The sequence below is a fragment of the Aulonocara sp. 'chitande type north' Nkhata Bay genome, linkage group LG6 (assembly GCF_057382095.1).
Source record: "Aulonocara sp. 'chitande type north' Nkhata Bay isolate Kocher_YH1m ecotype deep benthic linkage group LG6, A_spYH_male_GT1.1, whole genome shotgun sequence".
Lineage (NCBI taxonomy): Eukaryota > Metazoa > Chordata > Actinopteri > Cichliformes > Cichlidae > Aulonocara > Aulonocara sp. 'chitande type north' Nkhata Bay.
This window is the reverse complement of record NC_141349.1, coordinates 44,754,107-44,776,296: the sequence shown is the minus strand read 5'-3', so window position 1 is coordinate 44,776,296 and position 22,190 is coordinate 44,754,107. Positions and strand designations below refer to the sequence as shown.

Genomic DNA, 22,190 nt, shown 5'->3' with positions numbered 1-22,190 from the left:
GTGTCTCGACCACCTTAACTGCCCCCCCCCCTCGTTAGCTCATTTCCCTGAGCGTTCTCCCCTGTCATGTGCCATGTGGTGCGAGTGCTTCCTGTTTTACTTTGATAGTCTCCTGTGTGACGTGTGTCATGTTTCCCTGCCTCATTACTTAGATCACCTTCGGCTGAGTTCCCTCCTGTGTGTTTAGTTTAGTTCTGTATCTCCTGCAGCATAAAGCTGTGTTTTGAGTTGCGTCCTGCCTTTGCGTCCTCTGCTGCCTGCAGCCACTTCTTGACAATCATCTTCAATCATCAATCAATCATGTAAAAGATCGTTTTTGTCCATGCTCGTATTACTCCACCCTGCTACAGACTCAACCCTCCTCCACTTTAGATAACAAAGGATGAAGCGTCACCTTGTCCAGGGAGCACATGGCGAACACGGGGCCGTCGTGGGCTTTGATGGTCTTGATAAGCATCGTGTCTCTCCAGATGTAAACGTCTCCGTTCGTGGCTCCGGAGAAAACGAGGTCCTCGGATCGACCGTAACACGCCGACATCATCGTCTCCTGTTTCCCCAGGTTCCCGAAAATCCCGCGTTTGAAGGTCAGACCGCCGCCTGCGGGACGGGAACGGATGTTTACAAGCATCCATTTAAAAAGAAACGTTTTAAAGTTCACGTTTTATCAGAGCGTGAATAAAACCACCACATGTGGGTAGGGCTGCCACAAACGATTATTCTGATAGTCGACTAGTCACCGATTATTTTTGCGATTAGTCGACTAATCAGATCATCATCCATTGAACATACAGCTTATTGCACCAGCAGCATCTGCTCTTATATAACTATCATTAGCTTACAGCTTTAAGTGTTTAAGGTATGTGCTAACTAAAAATAAAGACAAGATGATAGTTTATTAAATTTTAATGAAATCTGCAGATTGTTTCGGTGAAGTTTAATAAACTCCTTGCTATCTAAAATATAACAGGACACCGGAGTAAATTCTCCAGCATCTCACACTTCTGATAATCAGCTGTCTGCTTGATGTTTATTCAGCTGTGTAAAAACTTTAATCTCAGCCAAACAGATTTACTCAGGAACAAATAAAACACTGAAAAAAGCCAAATAATAACATGTTTAAGTTATCTAAGTGACTCATATATCATGTTTAACCTGAGTAGCGAAAGACAGCGGTGGGTTTGAAAACGATTTGCGGGGAGTCCGGTGTTCTCACGGCTCTAGTTAGCCTAGCCCCCGCCTAGCTAACGAGCTAGTGGGTAACAGACGTCTCCGAAAACGTCGGAGCGCTTTTGAAAATATGTGGTGTCCTGATAAACTGAGCAGATATTTGAGGTTTACACAGCTACATTCTCGCCTGAAAATATGTTAAACGTTTATTTTGTGACCCAGAAAGAATAATAAGAGTAACATTAAAACTTGTCACTACCCGATCCGTACCGGAAACCCGATCGGTACCCCGCATGCGCGAAAGGTTTCTACTTCCGGTCGTAGCGTTTTACGATAGTTATGGGTCAGAGTATCTGTTAAGATGTTAAGAATAACAAGTATATCTTAAAATGTTTGCAATAATGAAACATTTCAATATAATGTAGACAAAAACGAAAAATAAAAAAGTTGTGTAAAGTCTGACCGTACAAATCGGGTCTACCCGATCCGTACCGCGCATGTGCGGATGCTTTCTTCTTCTTCTGTTTGTTTAATGGCAGTTTACTCCCCAGTGTACGAGGATACCACCACCTGCTGACCGAGCGAATAAACCCTATTATAAACTGAATTATCGTCATTACAAACGTGTGTTAAATTTGATTTAGCGATAGTCGAGTGTGTTTATACTCGTCTGTGAGGAGAGGATTGTTGGAATAGTGATGATGATGTGCGCTATCACTGTCAATTGTCAGTAAACACTTCATCTGGCTGATGAATCTACACGTGAGATATTACAAAGTCTGCATTATTAACTCTGTAATTAGGCGCCATTCTTCTTATTTTACGGCGCTGTTGTTCAGTCGGGGGACGCTCTCTGTTGAGGAGAAAAGCATGAATTTCTTTGTATACGGATTATCCATTGTTTAAATGTCCCGGGCAGTCGAAAAGGAGGCAGAGCTGTTGAGAAATGCTAGGAGCTAACTGGGCGCTAACCGTATCATTCAAATATATTGAATGTCGCAATGTTGGCAAAGAGAGGAAGTGACGTAAGATTTGCGCATGCGGGGTACCGATCGGGTTTCCGGTACGGATCGGGTAGTGACAAAACTAACTCGCTGCCGCCCCTTAAATATGATAATGTTTGGAGTGTTTTTGAAAGAAAAGAAAGCTAATTATGGTGTTAATGTGTTATTAATCTTGTGCAAGCATTTTATACATAAATGTCGCTTTTTTAAGATTAAACCAACACTGGCTCACTGGAAAAACGACTTAAACCTGTTGGTTAAATCTTTGACTTTAGTTAAAAAGAAAAAGGCTGCTTTTTTTGTTTCCTTTATGGAAGATTTTGATTTAGTGAGTTAATAATCTGTTAATTTATGTGACCCCATCTTTATATTTTATTTTCACTATATATGAAAGTTGCTAATATGTAAGAAATGTCTATTTTCTGAATCTGTAATATATGGTGCATTTTGTTTGTATGTTTATATTACTAATTAAAAAAATTAATAAATTTAAAAAAAAAAACTCGCTGCCGCCATTGTTGGAAACTGAGCTGGGCTGTGCTTGTCACTACCCGATCCGTACCAGAAACCCGATCGGTACCCTGCATGCGCAAATCTTACGTCACTTCCTCTCTTTGCCAACATTGCGACATTCAATATATTTGAATGATACGGTTAGCGCCCAGTTAGCTCCTAGCATTTCTCAACAGCTCTGCCTCCTTTTCGACTGCCCGGGACATTTAAACAATGGATAATCCGTATACAAAGAAATTCATGCTTTTCTCCTCAACAGAGAGCGTCCCCCGACTGAACAACAGCGCCGTAAAATAAGAAGAATGGCGCCTAATTACAGAGTTAATAACACAGACTTTGTAATATCTCACGTGTAGATTCATCAGCCAGATTAAGTGTTTACTGACAATTGACAGTGATAGCGCACATCATCATCACTATTCCAACAATCCTCTCCTCACAGACGAGCATAAACACACTCGACTATCACTAAATCAAATTTAACACACGTTTGTAATGATGCTAATTCAGTTTACAATAGGGTTTATTCGCTCGGTCAGCAGGTGGCGGTATCCTCGTACACTGGGGAGTAAACTGCCATTAAACGAACAGAAGAAGAAGAAAACATCTGCACATGCGCAGTACGGATCGGGTAGACCCGATTTGTACGGTCAGACTTTACACATGCGCAGTAAGGATCGGAGAGTCCTGATTTGTACGGTCAGACTTTACACATGCGCAGTAAGGATCGGGGAGTCCTGATCCGTAACTTTCTTCTTATTTTTCGTTTTTGTCTACATTATATTGAAATGCTTCATTATTGCAAACATTTTAAGATATACTTGTTATTCTTAACATCTTAACAGATACTCTGACCCATAACTATCGTAAAATGCTACGACCGGAAGTAGAAACCTTTCGCGCATGCGGGGTACCCATCGGGTTTCCGGTACGGATCGGGTAGTGACAGTGACAAAACTAACTCGCTGCCGCCATTGTTGGAAACTGAGCTGGGCTGCGCTATGAATTCTGGGACACAGCTTCTTCTTCTTCTTCGGGGTTTAATGGCAGCTGGCATGCAGTGCTGCTATCTTCTGTTTCAGTCCGTTATTACACTCTTAAATCCTACAACTTATTCCTGCATCTTTTGGGATCTTACAAAGCTTCAAATGACGCGTCGACTATTAAATTAGTCATCGATGATTTTGATAGTCGACGTAATCGTGGCAGCCCTACATGTGGGACAGCCCCATGTGACCCCTCCTACCTCGTTGAGCTGAGCGTGTCAGGTGAGTTCCAGGTAAAGAGGAAACGACGCCTACCTGAATGTTGCCAGAACTTGATGTGTTTCATGCCCACGGTCACCAGTTTGTCCATCCTGAAAGGATTGCTCTTCACCATGAAGATCTTGTCTTTATGACCCCTGCAGACACATAAGCTTTCAGCCAATCGGCTCAAACACGTGAAACGAGACACAAACATTTCCCTCGGTGTTAATGGAAAATTGTATTTAGTAGTCAGTATAATCTTTTAGTGATATAAGTTTGCATATGGTAGAATACTGCATGTAGTTATTTGTATTAGGAAATATTCAACCATGTATACTTAGAGGCATATAATCAATTGTGTGTGATCTTTAACAGGCTGCAAAGGCTTGGTGTGTATTCCACACTAGAATGCACACCCACATCCTGGGAGCACGAGAGAGGTCATACCTTCTCTTATTGTTTTATGGTAGGATTAACGTACACTGAACAAAAATATAAACGCAACACCTTTGTTACTGCTCCCATTCCTCATGGGATGGACGTAGAGACCTAAAATTCATTCCAGATACACAATATAACCATCCCTCCCAAACAGTGGTCACAAATCAGTCCAAATGTGTGGTAGTGGGCACATCTGCTATATTGAGATAATCCATCCCACCTCACAGGTGTGCCACATCAGGATGCTGATCTGACATCATGAGTAGTGCACAGGTGTACCTCAGACTGCCCACAACAAAAGGCCACCCTGGAATGTGCAGTTTTTTGCGCTATTGGGGGTCTGGGGACCCAGAACCGGTCAGTATCTGGTGTGACCACCATTTGCCTCATGCAGTGCAACACATCGTCGCATGGAGTCTATCAGATTGTCAATTGTGGCCTGTGGAATGTTGGTCCACTCCACTTCAATGGCTGTGCGAGGTTGTTGGATATTCGTGGGAACTGGTACACGCTGTCGTATACGCCGGTCAAGCACATCCCGAACATGCTCAATGGGTGACATGTCCGGTGAGTATGCTGGCCATGCAAGAACTGGAACATTCTCAGCTGCCATCTGCCCTGAACAATGTGAACCATGATTCATCCGTGAAGCGCACACCTCTCCAACGTGCCAGACGCCATCGAATGTGAGCATTTGCCCACACAAGTCTGTTACGGCGACGAGCTGGAGTCAGGTCAAGACCCCGATGAGGACGACGGGCATGCAGTTGAGCGTCCCTGAGACGGTTTCTGACAGTTTGTGCAGAAATTGTTTGGTTGTGCAAACCAATTGTTCCAGCAGCTGTCTGGGTGGCTGGTCTCAGACGATCTTGGAGGTGAACCTGCTGGATGTGGAGGTCCTGGGCTGGTGTGGTTACACGAGGTCTGCGGTTGTGAGGCCGGTTGGATGTGCTGCCATATTCTCTGAAACGCCTGTGGAGACGGCTTATGGTTGAGAAATGAACATTCAATGCACGGGCGACAGATCTGGTTGACATTCCTGCTGTCAGCATGCCAATTGCACGCTCCCTCATTGCTTGTGGCATCTGTGGCATTTTGCTGTGAGACAAAACTGCACATTCCAGGGTGGCCTTTTGTTGTGGGCAGTCTGAGGTACACCTGTGCACTACTCATGATGTCAGATCAGCATCCTGATGTGGCACACCTGTGAGGTGGGATGGATTATCTCAATATAGCAGATGTGCCCACTACCACACATTTGGACTGATTTGTGACCACTGTTTGGGAGGGATGGTTATATTGTGTATCTGGAATGAATTTTAGGTCTCTACGTCCATCCCATGGGGAATGGGAGCAGTAACAAAGGTGTTGCGTTTATATTTTTGTTCAGTGTAGTTACGTCTGTTTTAGTCTAAGTGCTTTAACTGCTTGACTTCCTCACCAATGTTATCTAGGGTGAGGGAGGTCTACCCTCTTCCTGACCAAGGATGTGCCTTTTATGACCCTTTGATCAGCAGGACACACACACACACACACACACACACACACACACACACACACACACACACGTTCAATGGAGTATAAAATAAAGACCAGGTCAGCTCCTCACCGGAGTCTCTCAGTAGGGAGCTGCCCTTGCTAGCAAGAACTCTGTGTGTTTCTCTTCTCTGAGTCTTTACTGAAGAAGTGTTTTAGAATATTTTCCCTAACACTCGGCAACCACTGCGAGAAACTGTGAGCTTACAAAAGCACGACCATCTTACGGCAGGACTAGCTGACTTAATCCAGGTGTGTTTACCTGGCCTTGGCTAGTCTCTCTCCTTTCTTCCAGTCCCAGATGATGATGGAGTGAAATTCATCGAATCCCACTGAGATCAAACTCTTCCCATCAGCTGAGAAGTACCAAGAGAGGAGTTACGTCAGAAAGCAGTGTGAAGGAAGGATTGGGAACAACAGCTGTTTCTACTTGAGCTAACCCGCTGAGTTAGCGATAACAGGTGAGGGCTTAGGGATAGAAATATTGATGCCCGATGGCACGGCGTGCAGTCAGCTTACCTGTGAACTCCAGAGCACACACGCCCCTGCTGTGGTGTCCTTTGAGCAGCGACAGACACTTCAGGGTCTGGATGTCCCACACATGTATGGCCGGGTCTCTGCCCACCTGTACACAGGAACAGCCAATCAGAAACCGTCTCGGAAACGCGACATGCTGCGATCGGCCGGGCATACCTGTGCCGAGGCCACGTAGTCTTTGAGCGGGTGGACGGCGAGGCTGAGGATGTCATCGTCGTGCCCGAGGTAAAACCTCTGGCTGTGCTGCAGCCGGTTGTAGACGACAGCGACGGCGGCCACATGGTACACCACCTCTCCCGCCTGACTGTAGAACAGGTTGTTACGGCAGTCGAAGCCCCGGTACCTGCAGCAAACAGGAAGCAGCACAAACGGAGGTTTATTTACATTATTTACTCACGAGACCAGATCCATGTCTGATGTGGATAGTTTACCCGTGAACAAACTGCAGACGAAGCCCCTCCTCTGGAGCTTTCTGCCGCTTCAAGGAACCAATCAGCTTCTTCTTGAGTTGTGGCAGGTCCTCCTTATACACCTGCAGACAGAGACAGGTGAGTCAGACGGCTTTTTGACTGCAGGTGGGAGCGTTTGTGTCCCAGTCACCTGACGTTCGTAGCTGGTCTGAGCTTCCTGTTCGATGTCCGAGTCGAGCTCCGGCACATCTGACACGTCTGAGTCCGACTCGCCGCTGTTGGAGTCGGCGTAACCCTCTGAAGACACGGCACGGGTGAAAAATATGAGTCAGCGATAAGCAGAGGTGACGCTGAAAAACTAGTTCATGCATTTATTACTTCCAGGCTGGACGACTGTAATTCATTATTATCAGGAAGTCCTAAAAACTCCCTGAAAAGCCTTCAGCTGATCCAAAATGCTGCAGCAAGAGTCCTGACAGGGACTAGAAAGAGAGCAGATTTCTCCTGTTTTGGCTTCCTGTTAAATCCAGAATTCAAAATCCTGCTCCTCACATACAAGCTCTTAAATAATCAGGCCCCATCTTATCTTAATGACCTTGTAGTACCATATCACCCTATTAGAGCACTTCGCTCTCGCTCTGCAGGCCTACTTGTTGTTCCTAGAGTATTTAAAAGTAGAATGGGAGGCAGAGCCTTCAGTTTTCAGGCCCCTCTTCTGTGGAACCAGCTTCCAGTTTGGATTCAGGAGACAGACTCTATCTCTACTTTCAAGATTAGGCTTCAAACTTTCCTTTTTTCTAAAGCATATAGTTAGGGCTGGACCAGGTGACCCTGCATCCTCCCTTAGTTATGCTGCAATAGACGTAGGCTGCCGGGGATTCCCATGATGCACTGGGTGTTTCTTCTTCACTCTGTTTTTACAGGGCATTCTGTACTTTTGTCATGTGTGGCAATAAGTTAGCTCGAGTTTTCAAATGGAGAAGGTGCGAGGCGGGACAAGAACAGTGATTTGGATCATTATGAATAATCTGCAGCTGCAGGAGGAGACTGGATTTGGAGACCTGATTCTTACGGTGCGTTCACACCGAACGCGATAGAAGCGACCAAAAAGCGCCAGACGCCCCTGGCTGGTCGCGTGCACATTCGCACCTCGAAGCGTGTCCAAAGCAAACTGGTCGCACTTAATATGCAATAGGGAAGCGGAAATGTGGGCGGAAGTAATGCCAGATGGTATGTTTGCAAGATGGCAGCTGTCGATCTAGCGTTTGAAGAGAGGTTCTCCCTTCTCTATTTACTGTGGAGAGCAGAGCAGCGGCGTAATTGGACGTGATGGTTATCAAAACCAAACAAGCGCAGGAGACACGACACGGAGGAGATTTGTCAATCAGGCTGCAGAATGCAATGCGCATTGTTGAAAGTTGTACTGTGCAATAAAAAAACCTGCGAAAACGTGAGGCAGTGACGGATGAAGAGCGGGACCACGGTGTGCTGTTTATTAATAAACAAAAACATATATTCCTATATGACAACATGCACAAATTAACTGCCTACATTAATTCATTGTAAACAGGCAGCTGGTGTCATACAGCTCCGGGTGGTAGGCTACGGCGTTGATGAGCCTTTCCTCCATATTGAATGAAGAATGAAGGGCTTTGGCTGGACCTGCCCCTTTGAACCAGGTCAGAGCATCACGTCATCAGGCTCCTGATTGGAGTTCAGATTTTTCCAACTCGAGTGGTAGATGCGATAAGTGCGAATGCACAAAATGCAACACAAACTGCAGCGCGTGTTTTCCATCGCATCAGTCGCGCTAATTGTTTGCGCGAATCAGGCAGAAAAGCGTTTTTGCGACACCAATCTGCTTCTGAAGTTTCGCGGGAACCCCAGTCGCGCTTCATCGCGCTCCTCCATTGACCGTAAACCTGAAACTCTGGTCGCTTCTGTCGTGTTCGGTGTGAACGCACCATTATGACCTGCAAAGACTTTAGGATGATAAAAGAGTCAAGCTCAGTTTGTTGATTTAGTTTAACTGCTGAAAAGTTTCTGGGAGGTCCACGCCGTCATCATCTGCAACTAAAGGAAAGCTCTGCGTCACCTTGTAGGAGGGGCTCCAGAACACCGTTCATCACACCTTCGGGCAGGAACCTCCACTGGAAGACGGCGTGGTCGGCACCACCGGTGCTGATGACCCACTGCAGATCGCTGGACCAGCGAACGTTGGTCACATGGGCAGAGTGACCAATGTACTTCTTAAATTTGGCCCCTGTGTGATGTTAGAAACACAAGAATAAGAACGCACATCACTCCAGAAACATCCTCATCAAATCTATTCTGTCCCACGCCTGTAACTCCGGGTCTAATGACTAAGACTCAGAATTAGGACGACCTCAGAGGTCCACCACTCAGCCGGACTCTGTGGATCCTCAGTAAAAATGTTATCGGCTTGCATCACTCGCCTTTCTTCAGGCAGGGGAACCTGAAGAGCTTGACGAGGCCAAGGTCATCGCCAGCCACCAGCACAGCGCTGCTGTAGTTGGCGTCCACGGAGTTTACGTTGGTGACGTTGGAGTATTTGACCCAGATGCCGTTCACCTCCGGCCCGACAACACCGGTCCACGTCATCCAGTGAATCCCTTTCGCCTCCTCTTTAGGAACCAGCTTTCCCGCTGCAGGACAGGGAAAGGAAGTAGGTAAGACCCACAAATCTGCACCATCAAGTCCCACAACTGGTCCCAGGTAAGGACAGGTGAGCTCCAATTAACCCTTGTGTTGTCTTTCGGACATTTCTGTCCTCTACAGAAATTTTGCTATCAAAAATGGGGTTTTTAATCATCAAATGGTCTGACAGTAACAGTTATTCAGTACTATGCTATGCATGACTGGACTAAGTTTTAAGTAATTTGATTTATTTATGGATTTTGTATTAGATTTTATAACACCTGTGGTCCTCGGGGACAAACATGTCCCCAAATTACAAAGGGTTGCAAAGGGTCACATTTACACACCAAACATCTTTGATCTTGGATCACTGATGTGTGGGGTCGAGCAAAGGTCATAACCACAACAACACCAACAGGCAGCACAATGAGGAGGCAGGTGCTCTGCATTCCATTCAATTGTATTTTTACAACAGCATCAAGGTGCTTCATACTGTAAGGTAGACCCTACAATAATACATACACAGAAAGTATGTTCACAAGCCTCCACTGCACTTGAGGCTTGTGAATTCTGTTCTTGTTTATGACCTCAAAACGATTTTATGTACACGGTGTTAGGATAAATCTGTCAGATGTTTTAGTACGACTTTGCTGAGCTACGAAGCCGCACCGCTTGATGGATTGTCGGAGCATTACGGCTATCGTAGGCGGAGCGATACGTACTGTGCTTCAACATAATGTTACCGTATTGTGTGTGTTTAACCTCTTTTTAAGTTTTGTGGATATTATACATGGTTATGCTGAGGATGTGTCGGCCAGTTTCCACTGGAAACACCTTTTGGTTAAACTGTCAGCGAGGAATTTGCACTGTTACATTTTTATATAACTTTAATGCACATAAAACAGCTGCTTCTTTAAGTGAAAATACACTGATGGGTTTTTTTGCACTAATAAAGTTGTGGAGTTGTAAAGTATTTTGTCTCGTGTCAATTATATCGTCAGTTATATCGTTATCGCAAATTTTCAAATGTATATCGTGATAAATATTTTTGGCCATATCGCCCTGCTCTACTTCCCAGTGACAGACAATGCCTGACTCTCTCATGAGCCTGAGAGAAAGACAGTCTACCACAGTCCAAGCACATGTGCCAGGTCCCATACTCCTGCGATTGCTTTTCTACTCGAGCACTGAAAGAATTACACACAGTGTATTCTGCTTGTTTTATGCTTTTCAAAGTTCACGTGCCAATGGATGCATCAGAGACCAAGTTGGGGTTCAGTAACTTGCCCAAGGACACCTTGGTAAGAACTCCAGACTAGAGCACACAGAGATTGAACCAACAACCATCCAATTAGCAGATGACCTGCTCTACAGCCAACTCAATGACGAACAAGGAGGGACAACAAGAGAGGAAGAAAAATGGACCGAATGCAGCTGTAGGCATATGTGGGTGTGTTGATTCTTACTGCCGTGCATCCAGTAGAGTCGCTACGGCCAGTTTATGACATCCTGAGTCTGGTAGAGAAGTTTTCATGCTGACACAAGATTAATTATTTAATTTAATTATAGAAGCACAAAAGTGATATCATTTCATGATAAAGACACAATAGATGATCATCGTTCATGACCCAAACGTGCTCCCATGAGGTGTATGGAACAAGTGGGTGTTTCTCCTGCTGTGATGTAAGATCCTGGTACTGATGTGACTGTATGAGCACCAAGTCCTCTTCAGAGGACTCTGTCCAACAGAACATCCAAGTAAACCAGGGAGCTATGAGATAAAAACATGGGCAGCATGTGATGCAGGTCCAGCTGTACATGCTAGTGTACGATGGCAAACCGTCTGGCCTGCAGTCAGGACACGCGAGTTGTCCCTAACATTGCAGGTTTCCAAAAGAAAACAATCACCTGTAACAGCTTGTTTACTGTATATGCCCCTTGGCCTGCAACTGCAGAAAGAATGCTGTCCATGATGAGACCAGTGCAGAGGAATAAACCTGAGCTTCCTCCTGCACTTGGGTCAAATATGGACACGCCTTTGTCCTCATGAAAGTTTGCCTTCACTCAGACTCATGCCCTGGTGTTCCTACCATGCCAAAATATAGAAAACTGTCAGGCAATGAGTTGGAATAAAGTTGAATAAAACCTTGAAACACAGAGATGGATGATATTTTATACTTGTTGCTTTATAAACAGTCAAAGCAAACGGGGTCATTTTTGAGCCCTGAGGACCACAGGTGTGATTATGTGCTGCCATTTAAAATTTGTAAATGATTGAAAAGAAAACATTTTCACTAGAATTCAACATACAGCACTCTGTGGTTCGTCAAATAATAATAATAATAATAATAATAATGGATTGGATTTATATAGCGCTTTTCAAGGCACCCAAAGCGCTTTACAATGCCACTATTCATTCACTCTCACACACTGGTGGAGGCAGCTACAGTTGTAGCCACAGCTGCCCTGGGGCAGACTGACAGAAGCGAGGCTGCCATATCGCGCCATCGGCCCCTCTGGCCAACACCAGTAGGTGGTAGGGTAAAGTGTCTTGCCCAAGGACACAACGACCAGGACAGAGAGCCCGGGGATCGAACCGGCGACCTTCCGGTTAGAGATGCGATTCCCAACCCCCTGAGCCACGGTCGCCCAAATAGTCCAGATCTTCCCAAAGTTCAGGGGGCGCGGTAAGAAAACCCCCCCCAAAAAAATAACCCTTGGACACTGCTAGCATCATGGACAGGTGTTTCGACGGGGTTCCCACACAAACGCAAAGCAGGAGATGAAGCATCGCCAAATATGTTTCCAAACCAACTTCCTTCCAAGCCAAAGACTAGAAAATATGGTGAAGCAAATCTTCCCTTTGGCTTCACCTGCACAAGTGCAGAGGTAGGTCTCCCCTGCAGAGTTAGTTTCCCTGCGTCCCGAGGGCCCAGCAGCGCTGGGCTCTTCAAATCACGGACAAACAGTATCCCACATTGTCTGTGAGGTTCTCAGTCATCCAGGTCATCGTAGTCAAAGGAGCTTACAAAGAAAAGCGTCTGGACTTCTTTAAGTTGCTTGAAGACGTTTCACCTTCATCTGAGAAGCTTCTTCAGTTCTAAGGTCAAATGGTGGAGAGTCCCAGATATAAACCTAGTGGGAGTTTCCCCCCACAGAGGGACAAAAGGACCCCCTGATGATCCTCTAATCGCCTGAGCCAAGGTGTGAAACTGGGTGTGGGTCCCAATCAGCCAGAGTTTCGGGTGTGTTCATTGTGAAACCTGGCCCCACCTTATCATGCGAATTCCTGAGGTCAGATGGCCCAGGATGTGAGTGGGCGTTAAGGCGTCTGGGAAGGATCTCAAAACTGGATTATAGATGGCAGAGAGTTGGTGTCATAAACCCCGCCTCTGTGGACATAGATGCTTCTTTCACTCCTCTTTCAAACCATCTGTCCTCTCTGTCCAAAATGTGAACATTGGCATCCTCAAAGAGTGACCTTTGACCTTTAGATGCAGATGGACTGCTGAGTCTTGTCCTGTGGAGGTGGCTCTTCTATGTTGTGCCATGCGCTTGTGAAGTGGCTGTTTGGAGCTTCTATCCCCAAGCCATCCGTGCCCTAAACACACACACCCGCCCTCTCACATCATCTATAATTGACTGAGACAGGACTCTTCCAGACACTAAACCAAGGCACAATGTACATTTCAATTCCTTTAATTTTAAATATGTTTATATTGTCTATCCTGTAAAATAGTCAGATGTCTATTCATATTAATGTACAGAATTCACCTGCTTGCTGCTACTACTGCACATTCACCCAATGTATATACTATATATATCCCCCCCCAATTTTTGCACATGTCGAGGAGCGTGTCAGGCTACATTTCACTGTGTGTTATACTTATATAACTATGCATGTGACAAATAAAGAACCTTGAACCTTGAATTTAGGATAGCCGCAGGTTTTGAGTGCTTCCTTTACATGTGTGTGTTCCTTCTTTTTCCCTTCAGGCTTAGAGGGAACATGTTCTGCCCGGTGGTGTAGGGTCCTAATTACTCCAAGTTTGTGTTCCAGAGGGTGATGGGAGTCAAAGAGGAGGTACTGGTCCGTGTGTGTGGGCTTCCGGTAAACTTGCCGTTCTCTTCAATGTGCACAGCGCAGTCCAGGAAAGGCAAACAGTCGTCCTTTGTGTCTTCCTGGTGAACTTTTTTTTATCCACAGCGTTAATGTGCGCAGTGAAGGATTCCACTTCTTGTAGGGCTGTGCGATATGACCAAAATCTCATATCCCGATATAAAACATCTATCGTCCGATAACGATATAAATCACAAAAAAATTTATATTTTCTGTAAATTCTGTGAATCTCGGGTAGGTGAAGTGTTTCCAGCTGGGCGTCGTGTAGCTGGAGTCGAGTTTTTAACCGATGCATGAAACTATACATTTTTAGACATAAGTTGTAACGGCGCCGTTTTCTTTGTGAGTATTTATTACACGGCGTGCTGCGGGGAAAAGCCTGTTCTAACGTTTGAGTCTAAGCTTTATTTTTTAGCACCTAACGGCTCTTTTTTTGCTTCTCATCCGTCAATAATACTTTTTCACGTGATTCTGTTTATTTTAAAAAAGTCTCAACAGGATCTTGAGCTTTATTGTGAAAGGTTTATGTGGAAAATAAACAAGCGGACATGCAATGGTTTTACCGTCGTTGTTGCTAACGACAACCCATAAAACCAGGCGCTTTGGGTGCCTTGAAAAGCGCTATATAAATCCAATCCATTATTATTATTATTACATCAAAGGACACCATGGTTTCATCTGGATCCAGGGTAAGTTTCTGGACCTTGTCGGTGAAGTCGGTGGAGTTCTTGATGTGGTGTGGGGTGTTCCCCATGAGAGGTGCTAGGATGGTAGCAAGGTGTTTCGAGATGTTATAAGTAGCTGAGTTTATGCTCCTGACTATGGGTCTGAGTGGGACAGCTTCCTTGTGGAGCTTAGGAAGTCCGTAAATGCAGGGTATGGCATCCCCTGGGTAAAGGCGGTGATACGGGAGGCGGTCAATAATTTTGTCCTTTTCAAAGTCTTGAAGGCAAGCTATAACTTTCTTTTTGTAGCTGCTTGTGGGGTCTCGCTTTAGGGCTTCGTAGGTATTGTTGTCCCCGAGGAGAGTAGGGATCTTTGTATGGTAATCTGTAGTGTTTAGGACCACGGTGCATCTTCCCTTATCAGCTGGTAAAACAGTGATGTTGTGGTCTTTGCTCAGGGAAGCGACGGCCTTCTTTTCCTGTATTGTGAGGTTGGATGGAGGGACTTTGGCACTGGAGAGGGTGGCTGAGACTTTCATCCTGATTTGCTCTGCTTCTGTCTGTGATAATGTATTAGTCCGTATGGCAGATTCTGTGGCTGTGATGAGGTCCACTATGGGCAACTGTTGTGGAGAAATGGCAAGATTGAGTCCTTTGGCTAATACTCTCTTTTCAGGTTCAGTGAGAATCCACATTCTTGATTTTAATAAACACTTGATTTTTTAAACACTTCGTATGATGACTAACTGCTCCTGACATGTTGGAGATGTTTGCTCTTTATACAGTAAAGTTACAGCAGGATACAAATAACATCAGGCTGATCCTGCCACGATTTGTTCCCCGGTTCAAATCACAGACTAACAGGATCCCACAGCTGTTTATGTTTTTGAACACATTTTGCACAGAGAGGCATTTTTTGAAACATGTATTGATGCAATGTTGAACATTATTACACAGGAAAAACAACTACAGTAAAATAATGACACCGTGACGCCTCTGCCTTTCTAATGGAGGGACAGTAACTGCGTGTAAAACCTGCAGACAGTCAGATTAACAGTATTTCGTCTCTATCTCCATTCTGCAGTTCATCTCATGTAAACAATAACGTGGCCACAGCGTGACGTGAATAAAGGCACATACCTTTGATGTTGTGTGACCAACTCTGTATTCCTCGTCCACACGGAAACACAAAAAAGACGTTTTAAAAAATCTCAGTTTTCGGTGATTCGAAACGCCGTTTACGTGGACGAAACAGCTGCGTGTTCAAAAGTACCCGTGTAGGTGCGAACGCAGCATAAAAGAGTTAGTCGTTTATTTTCTTACTACCTGTGATTTATTGCAGGTTACTTGTATTTGCTTAATTGTTCACTAAATGTTTGATGGATTTTTCTTGTAAAACAAAGGGGGGCCAGCAAAAAAAGTTTGGGAACCACTGAAATAGTTCAAATTATCTAAACCCTTAAATATTTTAGGCACGGTGGTTAGCACTGTTGCCGCACAGCAAGAAGGTCCTGAGTTCAATTCCACCATCAGGCCGGGGTCTTTCTGTGTGGAGTTTGCATGTTCTCCCCGTGTTTGCGTGGGTTCTCTCCGGGTACTCCGGCTTCCTCCCACCGTCCAAAGACATGCAGCTTGTGGGGATAGGTTAATTGGATAATCCAAATTGCCACTAGGAGTGAATGTGAGTGTGAATGGTTGTTTGTCCCTGTGTGTTGGCCCTGCGACAGACTGGCGACCTGTCCAGGGTGTACCCTGCCTCTCGCCCTATGACAGCTGGGATAGGCTCCAGCGCCCCCCGCGACCCTGAAAAAGGATAAGCGGAAGCGAATGGATGGATGGATGGATGAAATATTTTATTGTCACGTTTTATTTTCGCTCAAAAACAAAGTGTACTTTATGTAAACAAGGTCTGGTGGCCCTAAAATGTCAAATGTTGGGTAAATTTTGTGTTAATGTCTTCAGTCAAACTGTAACGCTGAACTGATTGACAATTTATACTAATTTAAAACACGCTAAAATGAAGTGGGGACATTTTTGTCCCCTGAAGACCACAGCTGTGTGGAAACCGGGAGGACAAAACCAAGTCTCAGGTGTTCCTGTGTACCTGGCATCCTGTAGAAGAGCCGCTCCCCGGCACCGTCATTGGTCTGCAGGAAGCGGCTGTCGACCGACCAGTCCAGGTGGGTGATGAAGGAGGCGGAGCGGCTGCACTCGCCTACCTTCTTGTAGCGCTGTGCGACGGCATACACGTCCACCATCCCGTCATTGGACCCGACCGCCAGGAAAGAACCATCCGGAGAAAACTTCAGCTCGTGGATCACTTCCTTCCTGTCCTTGATGTGCACAACCTCTGTCATGTCCCTGCACAAACACACGCATTAGCAGGCCTCACTAACCGGAGCACGGATGGTAAACCACCATCTTAGCCTTTTAACCCCGCCCATTTCTAAGAACCACAGCAACACACGCCAATTATGTTTAACCTGCTTAAAGACCGCTGTCACATAGCAGGAAGTGGTCTTTATCACAAAGAGCACCCGATCGTGATCAGCAGAGGTGTGGACTCGAGTCACATGACTTGGACTCGAGTCAGACTCGAGTCATTAATTTTATGACTTTAGACTTGACTTGAAAAAATGTTCTAAGACTTGTGACTTGACTTGGACTTTTACACCAATGACTTGGGACTTGAATTGGACTTGAACCGGTTTACTTGAAAAGACTTGATATTTCACCCCAAATATAAAATTTAACATGCATATTATATAGAGATTGAAAATGTGACGTCATTCAGGGGTAAACCGCAAAGGATTCTGGGAACTCGTGGCAAGCGGTACTAGCGCACGCAGGCTTTCAATTGAAATCAGTCACACAATAATAATAATAATGGAGTGGGTTGATATAGCGCTTTTCAAGGCACCCAAAGCACTTTACAATGCCACTATTCAGTCACTCTCACATTCACACACTGGTGGAGGCAGCTACGGTTGTAGCCACAGCTGCCCTGGGGGCAGACTGACAGAAGCGAGGCTGCCATATCACGCCATCGGCCCCTCTGGCCAACACCAGTAGGCAAGTAGGGTAAAGTGTCTTGCCCAAGGACACAACGACCAGAACAGAGAGCCCGGGGATCGAACCGGCGACCTTCCGGTTACAGATACGCTTCCCAACCCCCTGAGCCACGGTCGCCACAGCGATAAAAAGAAACACAAAAATGTCAAGAAGCTGTTGTATTATTAACTGCAATAGCCGGTCGCATGACAGCCACGGGAAGCCGACGGGTAAAGAGATCAGTTGTTATCGGATTACGTCGTTGAAGAGAAATTGTTCGAACCATGTTTCCGAAGTAACAAAGAGGCGACGGATGGCCTGGATCGCAGCCATTCAAAGACCAAATATAACGTCCCAGAACCCTCCAGCTCACAGGTTAGTCTGCTCCAAGCATTTACACGAAGGTCAGTGTTTTTTAGTAGTTAATACGTCATTTTCACAACATAACTGGTGATATAGGTTACAAGCAAGTCTGGCGCTGAACAGAAATTGTCGCGCTATGCTCCTTTATTTATTGTGCATAAATAGTGAATTGTCCTGACACAATATTGCGTTTCGCTTCTGTTATTATGGTACATTGACAAAAACATATACTTTTATTCACAGGATAAAACAGGTTTTTTGTATCACTAATTGTCCAGTACGATTACAGCATACAGTATTATTGTCACTGCTACATTTCTGTGATGCTACCAGAAATTATTTCCACTACTAATTAATTACCGTTGAGCTCAAAGGTCCTATTAATAAACGGTTAACGAATGTGTATTTATGACGACGATTTGTGAGACTGGTAAACTTATGATACGTACGATGGTCTTTCGTTCTACACGGTGCATTTCAAGGTCCTGCACCCATCCGTCGGTAAACTGTACCTGGGCTTGTTGCAGTGACCTGAAGTTACTAAACTTCATGAGTGTATGCACTCACTCCAAGAACCGTATGATTATAAATATGCATATAAATATGCTAAGATGAGATAGCTGACTTCATCTAACTAGCAAATGTTGTCCAGGCTACGTTGGTGATACAGTTTTTTTTAATGTGTATGATATTTTTGTCATGCGATTTTAAAGCCGGTCCTACAACCGCATCCAAGAATAACATGCAGCTTATCTCAGAACTGTCTGTGAAAATTATTCTTGGAGCTAGGTTTAATTGAGCTGCATTTTAAAGAGGTGCAATTTCACAATTTGTGTATATTTTCTAAGTTCACTATTTTGTCATGTGTTGAGAAAAACACGGATTTTAAAATTACATGGTCTAATATTTACATTTAGCATAACTGCAACATTATTTTTTCTTTTTTTTTTTTAAAGACTCGAAAGGACTTGAAATTCAAAATTTCAGACTTGTGACTTGACTCGGACTTGCCTGACATTACTTGAGACTTGACTTGAGACTTGAGGATAAAGACTTGAGACTTACTTGAGACTTGCAAAACAATGACTTGGTCCCACCTCTGGTGATCAGTGGGGTCCATTACCTGTGACCGTTACCGCAGAGATTTAGGAAGCGCGAGGCCGCCAACAGTTTTCCACGTCAGCATTTGTTAACGCAGACGTCAGCTTCCCTGAGCTCGCTGGTCACAGATCGGCTTTAAGCTCCTGTTTAATTTGAGGCGATAACACACCTGTACATAATCTTATCGACAGGTAAGAGAGGTCACCTGACACGCAGCACCGTAAACGAGCCATCCTTCATGCCCAGAGCGAGCTGAGAACCGTCATTGTTGAAAGAAACGCTTCGAACGGACTCCTCCATGTTGCAGCGAGCCAGCAGAGTGTGGTCAGGAAGGCTCCAGAGCCTGAGACACAGGTGAGCAACAGGTTAGGAGGACACCAGGTGAGCGGGAGGGCGTGAGCGGTCTGCGGTGCAGTTGGACCGACCTCACGGAGCGGTCGTCACTCCCGGTGACGGCGACGGGCTGTTTGGGGTGCACGTCCAGCGCCCACAGCTCGCCCTCGCTGTGACCCTGCATCAGTAGAACTGGTTTGTCCCGGTCTCGGACCATCACCTCGAAGATTTCACTGTCCTGAGTCCCGGCCAGGATGCGGTCGGCCTTCCAGCACACGCTACGGATCGACAGACCTGAGACAGGAAACAGGAAACTCTGGGACGGGGGCCACCAATCACAGAACTCACATTTAACAAACACATTGCTGCATCTCAGATCGACTACTGTAACACAAAAATCCATCAGTACGCTTCAACGTGTCGAGAGCTCTGCTGCCCGTGTTGTCACGAGGACATCACAGCACGCCTGTCCTGAAGCAGCTTCACTGCTCCCGGTCAAATCTGCCATTCATTTTAAATACTCCTCCATACATGTAAGGCATACATCTCTTTCTGTTCCTTCCTCTCGTCTCGACCCTGGAATTCCCCCTCGACATCACCCCACCTATTTAAGACCGCCTACTCCATATAAATCATCCATGATCTTTTTATCTGCTACGCTTATTATTGTGTACAGTTCACGTTTTTATGCCTGTTTTATTTGCTGTACCTGTGTGCTTGGGTGTTTTAAAGGCGCTTTTAAATAACATGTACTATTATTATTATTATTAATAATAAATGTGATCACATGTGATTTGGGAATCCGGCGTCTCTGCCAGAGCCAGGTGAGCAGCAGGTAAGACTCAGCCTGCTGTAGATTCACTTTCTGTGAAGCACTGACGACTTTTTTGCCGCTGTGGTTGATCAAATACAAAACCAAAGCAGAGGCGACCCTGAGCAGGTGGACCCCGGTGTGACCCCTGAGTGACCCCGGTGTGACAGAGGGGACCAGATCAGACCTTTGTAGCCCTGCTCCGCCTCCCTCAGGTCGATCTTTGTGATGGGTTTGAAGTCCACATCCCACAGTCTGATGCAGCCGTCTCGCCCTCCGGTGGCGAATCCTTCCTCACAGGCGTGCATGCTGAAGATCCCCGCCTGCAGAAGAACAACACATTTCCAATCAGCCCCTTCCCAGCACAGGTGCAGCTGTGGGTTAATCACCTGCTCGGGTTAGGTCGGCCATGTTTGATCCTCGCGTTACCTGGAGGAGAAAGCGTTTCCATCAGGGTGGATGCTGCTCTCGAGCTCCACCTGTTTTACAGGTAAAGCTGTGTGTGTGTGTGTGTGTACCCCGTGTGCAGCCTGTACGGTCCTCATCAGCGTGAGTCCTCGCCACACGTAAACGTCCCCGTTCAGAGCGCCGGAGTACGTGAGCTCGTCTTTGGCCGCAGAGACGCACAGGATGGTCTGCAGGTCGCCCGTTTTCCCAAAAATCCCTCGCTTCGGAGTCAGAGCGTTGCCACACAGAGTCCAAAACTACGCACACAGGAAACAGAGAGGGCGCAGATTAGCACAGGAAGTGGTGCCAGCCATGCTGGCGTGCTGAGTAGGTTATCGACGGCGAGCAGTAGAAGGACCATTTCAACCCCATACAGGACCGTGCAAAAGTCTTGAGCCCCCACACTTCTTTATCTGTCGCAGGAAAATAAGAATCAGTTTTTACAACTCAAACAAGCTGTGACCCTGAATCCTCCCTTAGTGACGCTGCAACAGGTGCAGGCTGCTGTTATTCCCATGATGCACTGGGTGTTTCTTCTTCACTCACTATGTGTTACAGACCTCTCTGCACTGAATCATACCTGTTATTAATCTGTCTCTCTTCCACAGCATGTCTTTGTCCTGTCTTCCTTCTCTCACCCACCTGTGAGTCAACATCTGAACATTACCTGATGCTGCACAGAGTGAGGAGCAGCTCAAGAGTTTTGCACAGCTCTGTACGTGACAGAGGTGTGAGGTCGAAATCATCACCGGGTTTAAACGTCTCCTGTACTTTTCAGCCGCACATCGTCCGCTGCAGGCGGGATGATGTGCGGCTGATCCCAGCACCCACAGCTGCCTGTGAACCCCTCCGTCATGTGACCACCCAGGTGCTGCCCCACCTTGATGTGCTTGACTCCGCAGCTGACCAGCCGGCCGGCCTGGAACGGATCCCAGCACACGTCGAAGATCTGTGGGAAAAGCGAGAGCGGCGTTACTCCTCAGGTACGCCTGCAGGTAAACGCGTGTGCGCCGGCACGTACTCTGTCCGAGTGTCCGGTGGCCGTGGCGAGGACACGTCCTCTTCTCCAGTCCCAGACGCACACCGTGTTCTTGGCATCCAGGCCAACTGAGGCCAGTCGCTATGGCAACAGAAACAAAGAGGGAACGTGATTGGACGATACCTTTACGATGAAACGTAAAGGTGACCCACTCGCCTTCGCCTCACTTCCTGTCACATCTCCTGCTCTGGCCGCGCGCATTCACACTAAACGTAGAGCTCCTACTGACGAGCTCAGTGTTCGCAGTAATCTCTCAACACTGGGTCAGTGTGATGTCACAAAGAGGCGCCAAAAGCCCCGCCCACTTGCTTGTGTCTGTTGATGAGGTGCAGCCAATGACAGGAAAGTTATCTTACAGCAGGAGGAGCTAAAGCAGCGGGTGTCAGACACAGGAGGATTATTCTGAAGCGCGACTCATACAAAGCTGCTGTAAAACTGCTGCTGCTGATAAAGTTTCAATTCAAAATCAAAGATTTTATTTTTTAAATTGTTAAAACTTTAATCTGAGACGGGTGGTTAGAGTGTCGGTAACATCGTTACCTGTCCATCAGCATCGAAGGCGAGACAGGCCACTCCGTGGGTGTGCACGTCCCGCAGGATGGACACCGTCTGCATGGCGTACGTGTCCCAGATACAGATGTACGGGTCCTTCCCCACCTGACCTGTCGCCACCTGGATCTTATCAGGATGCATGGCCAGACTGAGAAAGGAAGAAGAAGAAGTCAGCAGTTCTGACACCGATCACAG

The 22,190-nt window shown here is 46.1% G+C and overlaps 1 protein-coding gene across 5 annotated transcripts in view; it reads right to left on the bottom strand.

Moving 5' to 3' along the window:
• Positions 1–22,190, bottom strand: part of LOC147328696 (echinoderm microtubule-associated protein-like 6) — a 40,226-nt gene that overhangs the window by 14,816 nt on the left and 3,220 nt on the right. For all 5 annotated transcript variants that reach the window (XM_086297265.1, XM_086297261.1, XM_086297262.1 and 2 more), the window contains exons 2-18: positions 21,984–22,143; positions 21,426–21,524; positions 21,285–21,353; positions 20,476–20,661; positions 20,145–20,280; positions 19,239–19,440; positions 19,019–19,156; positions 16,403–16,659; positions 9,312–9,521; positions 8,951–9,118; positions 7,046–7,152; positions 6,877–6,977; positions 6,602–6,788; positions 6,428–6,533; positions 6,171–6,264; positions 3,986–4,086; positions 395–597 (exon numbers count right to left, since the gene is read on the bottom strand). In XM_086297265.1, coding sequence (XP_086153391.1) covers positions 395–597; positions 3,986–4,086; positions 6,171–6,264; positions 6,428–6,533; positions 6,602–6,788; positions 6,877–6,977; positions 7,046–7,152; positions 8,951–9,118; positions 9,312–9,521; positions 16,403–16,659; positions 19,019–19,156; positions 19,239–19,440; positions 20,145–20,280; positions 20,476–20,661; positions 21,285–21,353; positions 21,426–21,524; positions 21,984–22,143 — 2,524 coding nt within the window. The remainder of the gene's footprint in view (positions 1–394; positions 598–3,985; positions 4,087–6,170; positions 6,265–6,427; positions 6,534–6,601; positions 6,789–6,876; positions 6,978–7,045; positions 7,153–8,950; positions 9,119–9,311; positions 9,522–16,402; positions 16,660–19,018; positions 19,157–19,238; positions 19,441–20,144; positions 20,281–20,475; positions 20,662–21,284; positions 21,354–21,425; positions 21,525–21,983; positions 22,144–22,190) is intronic.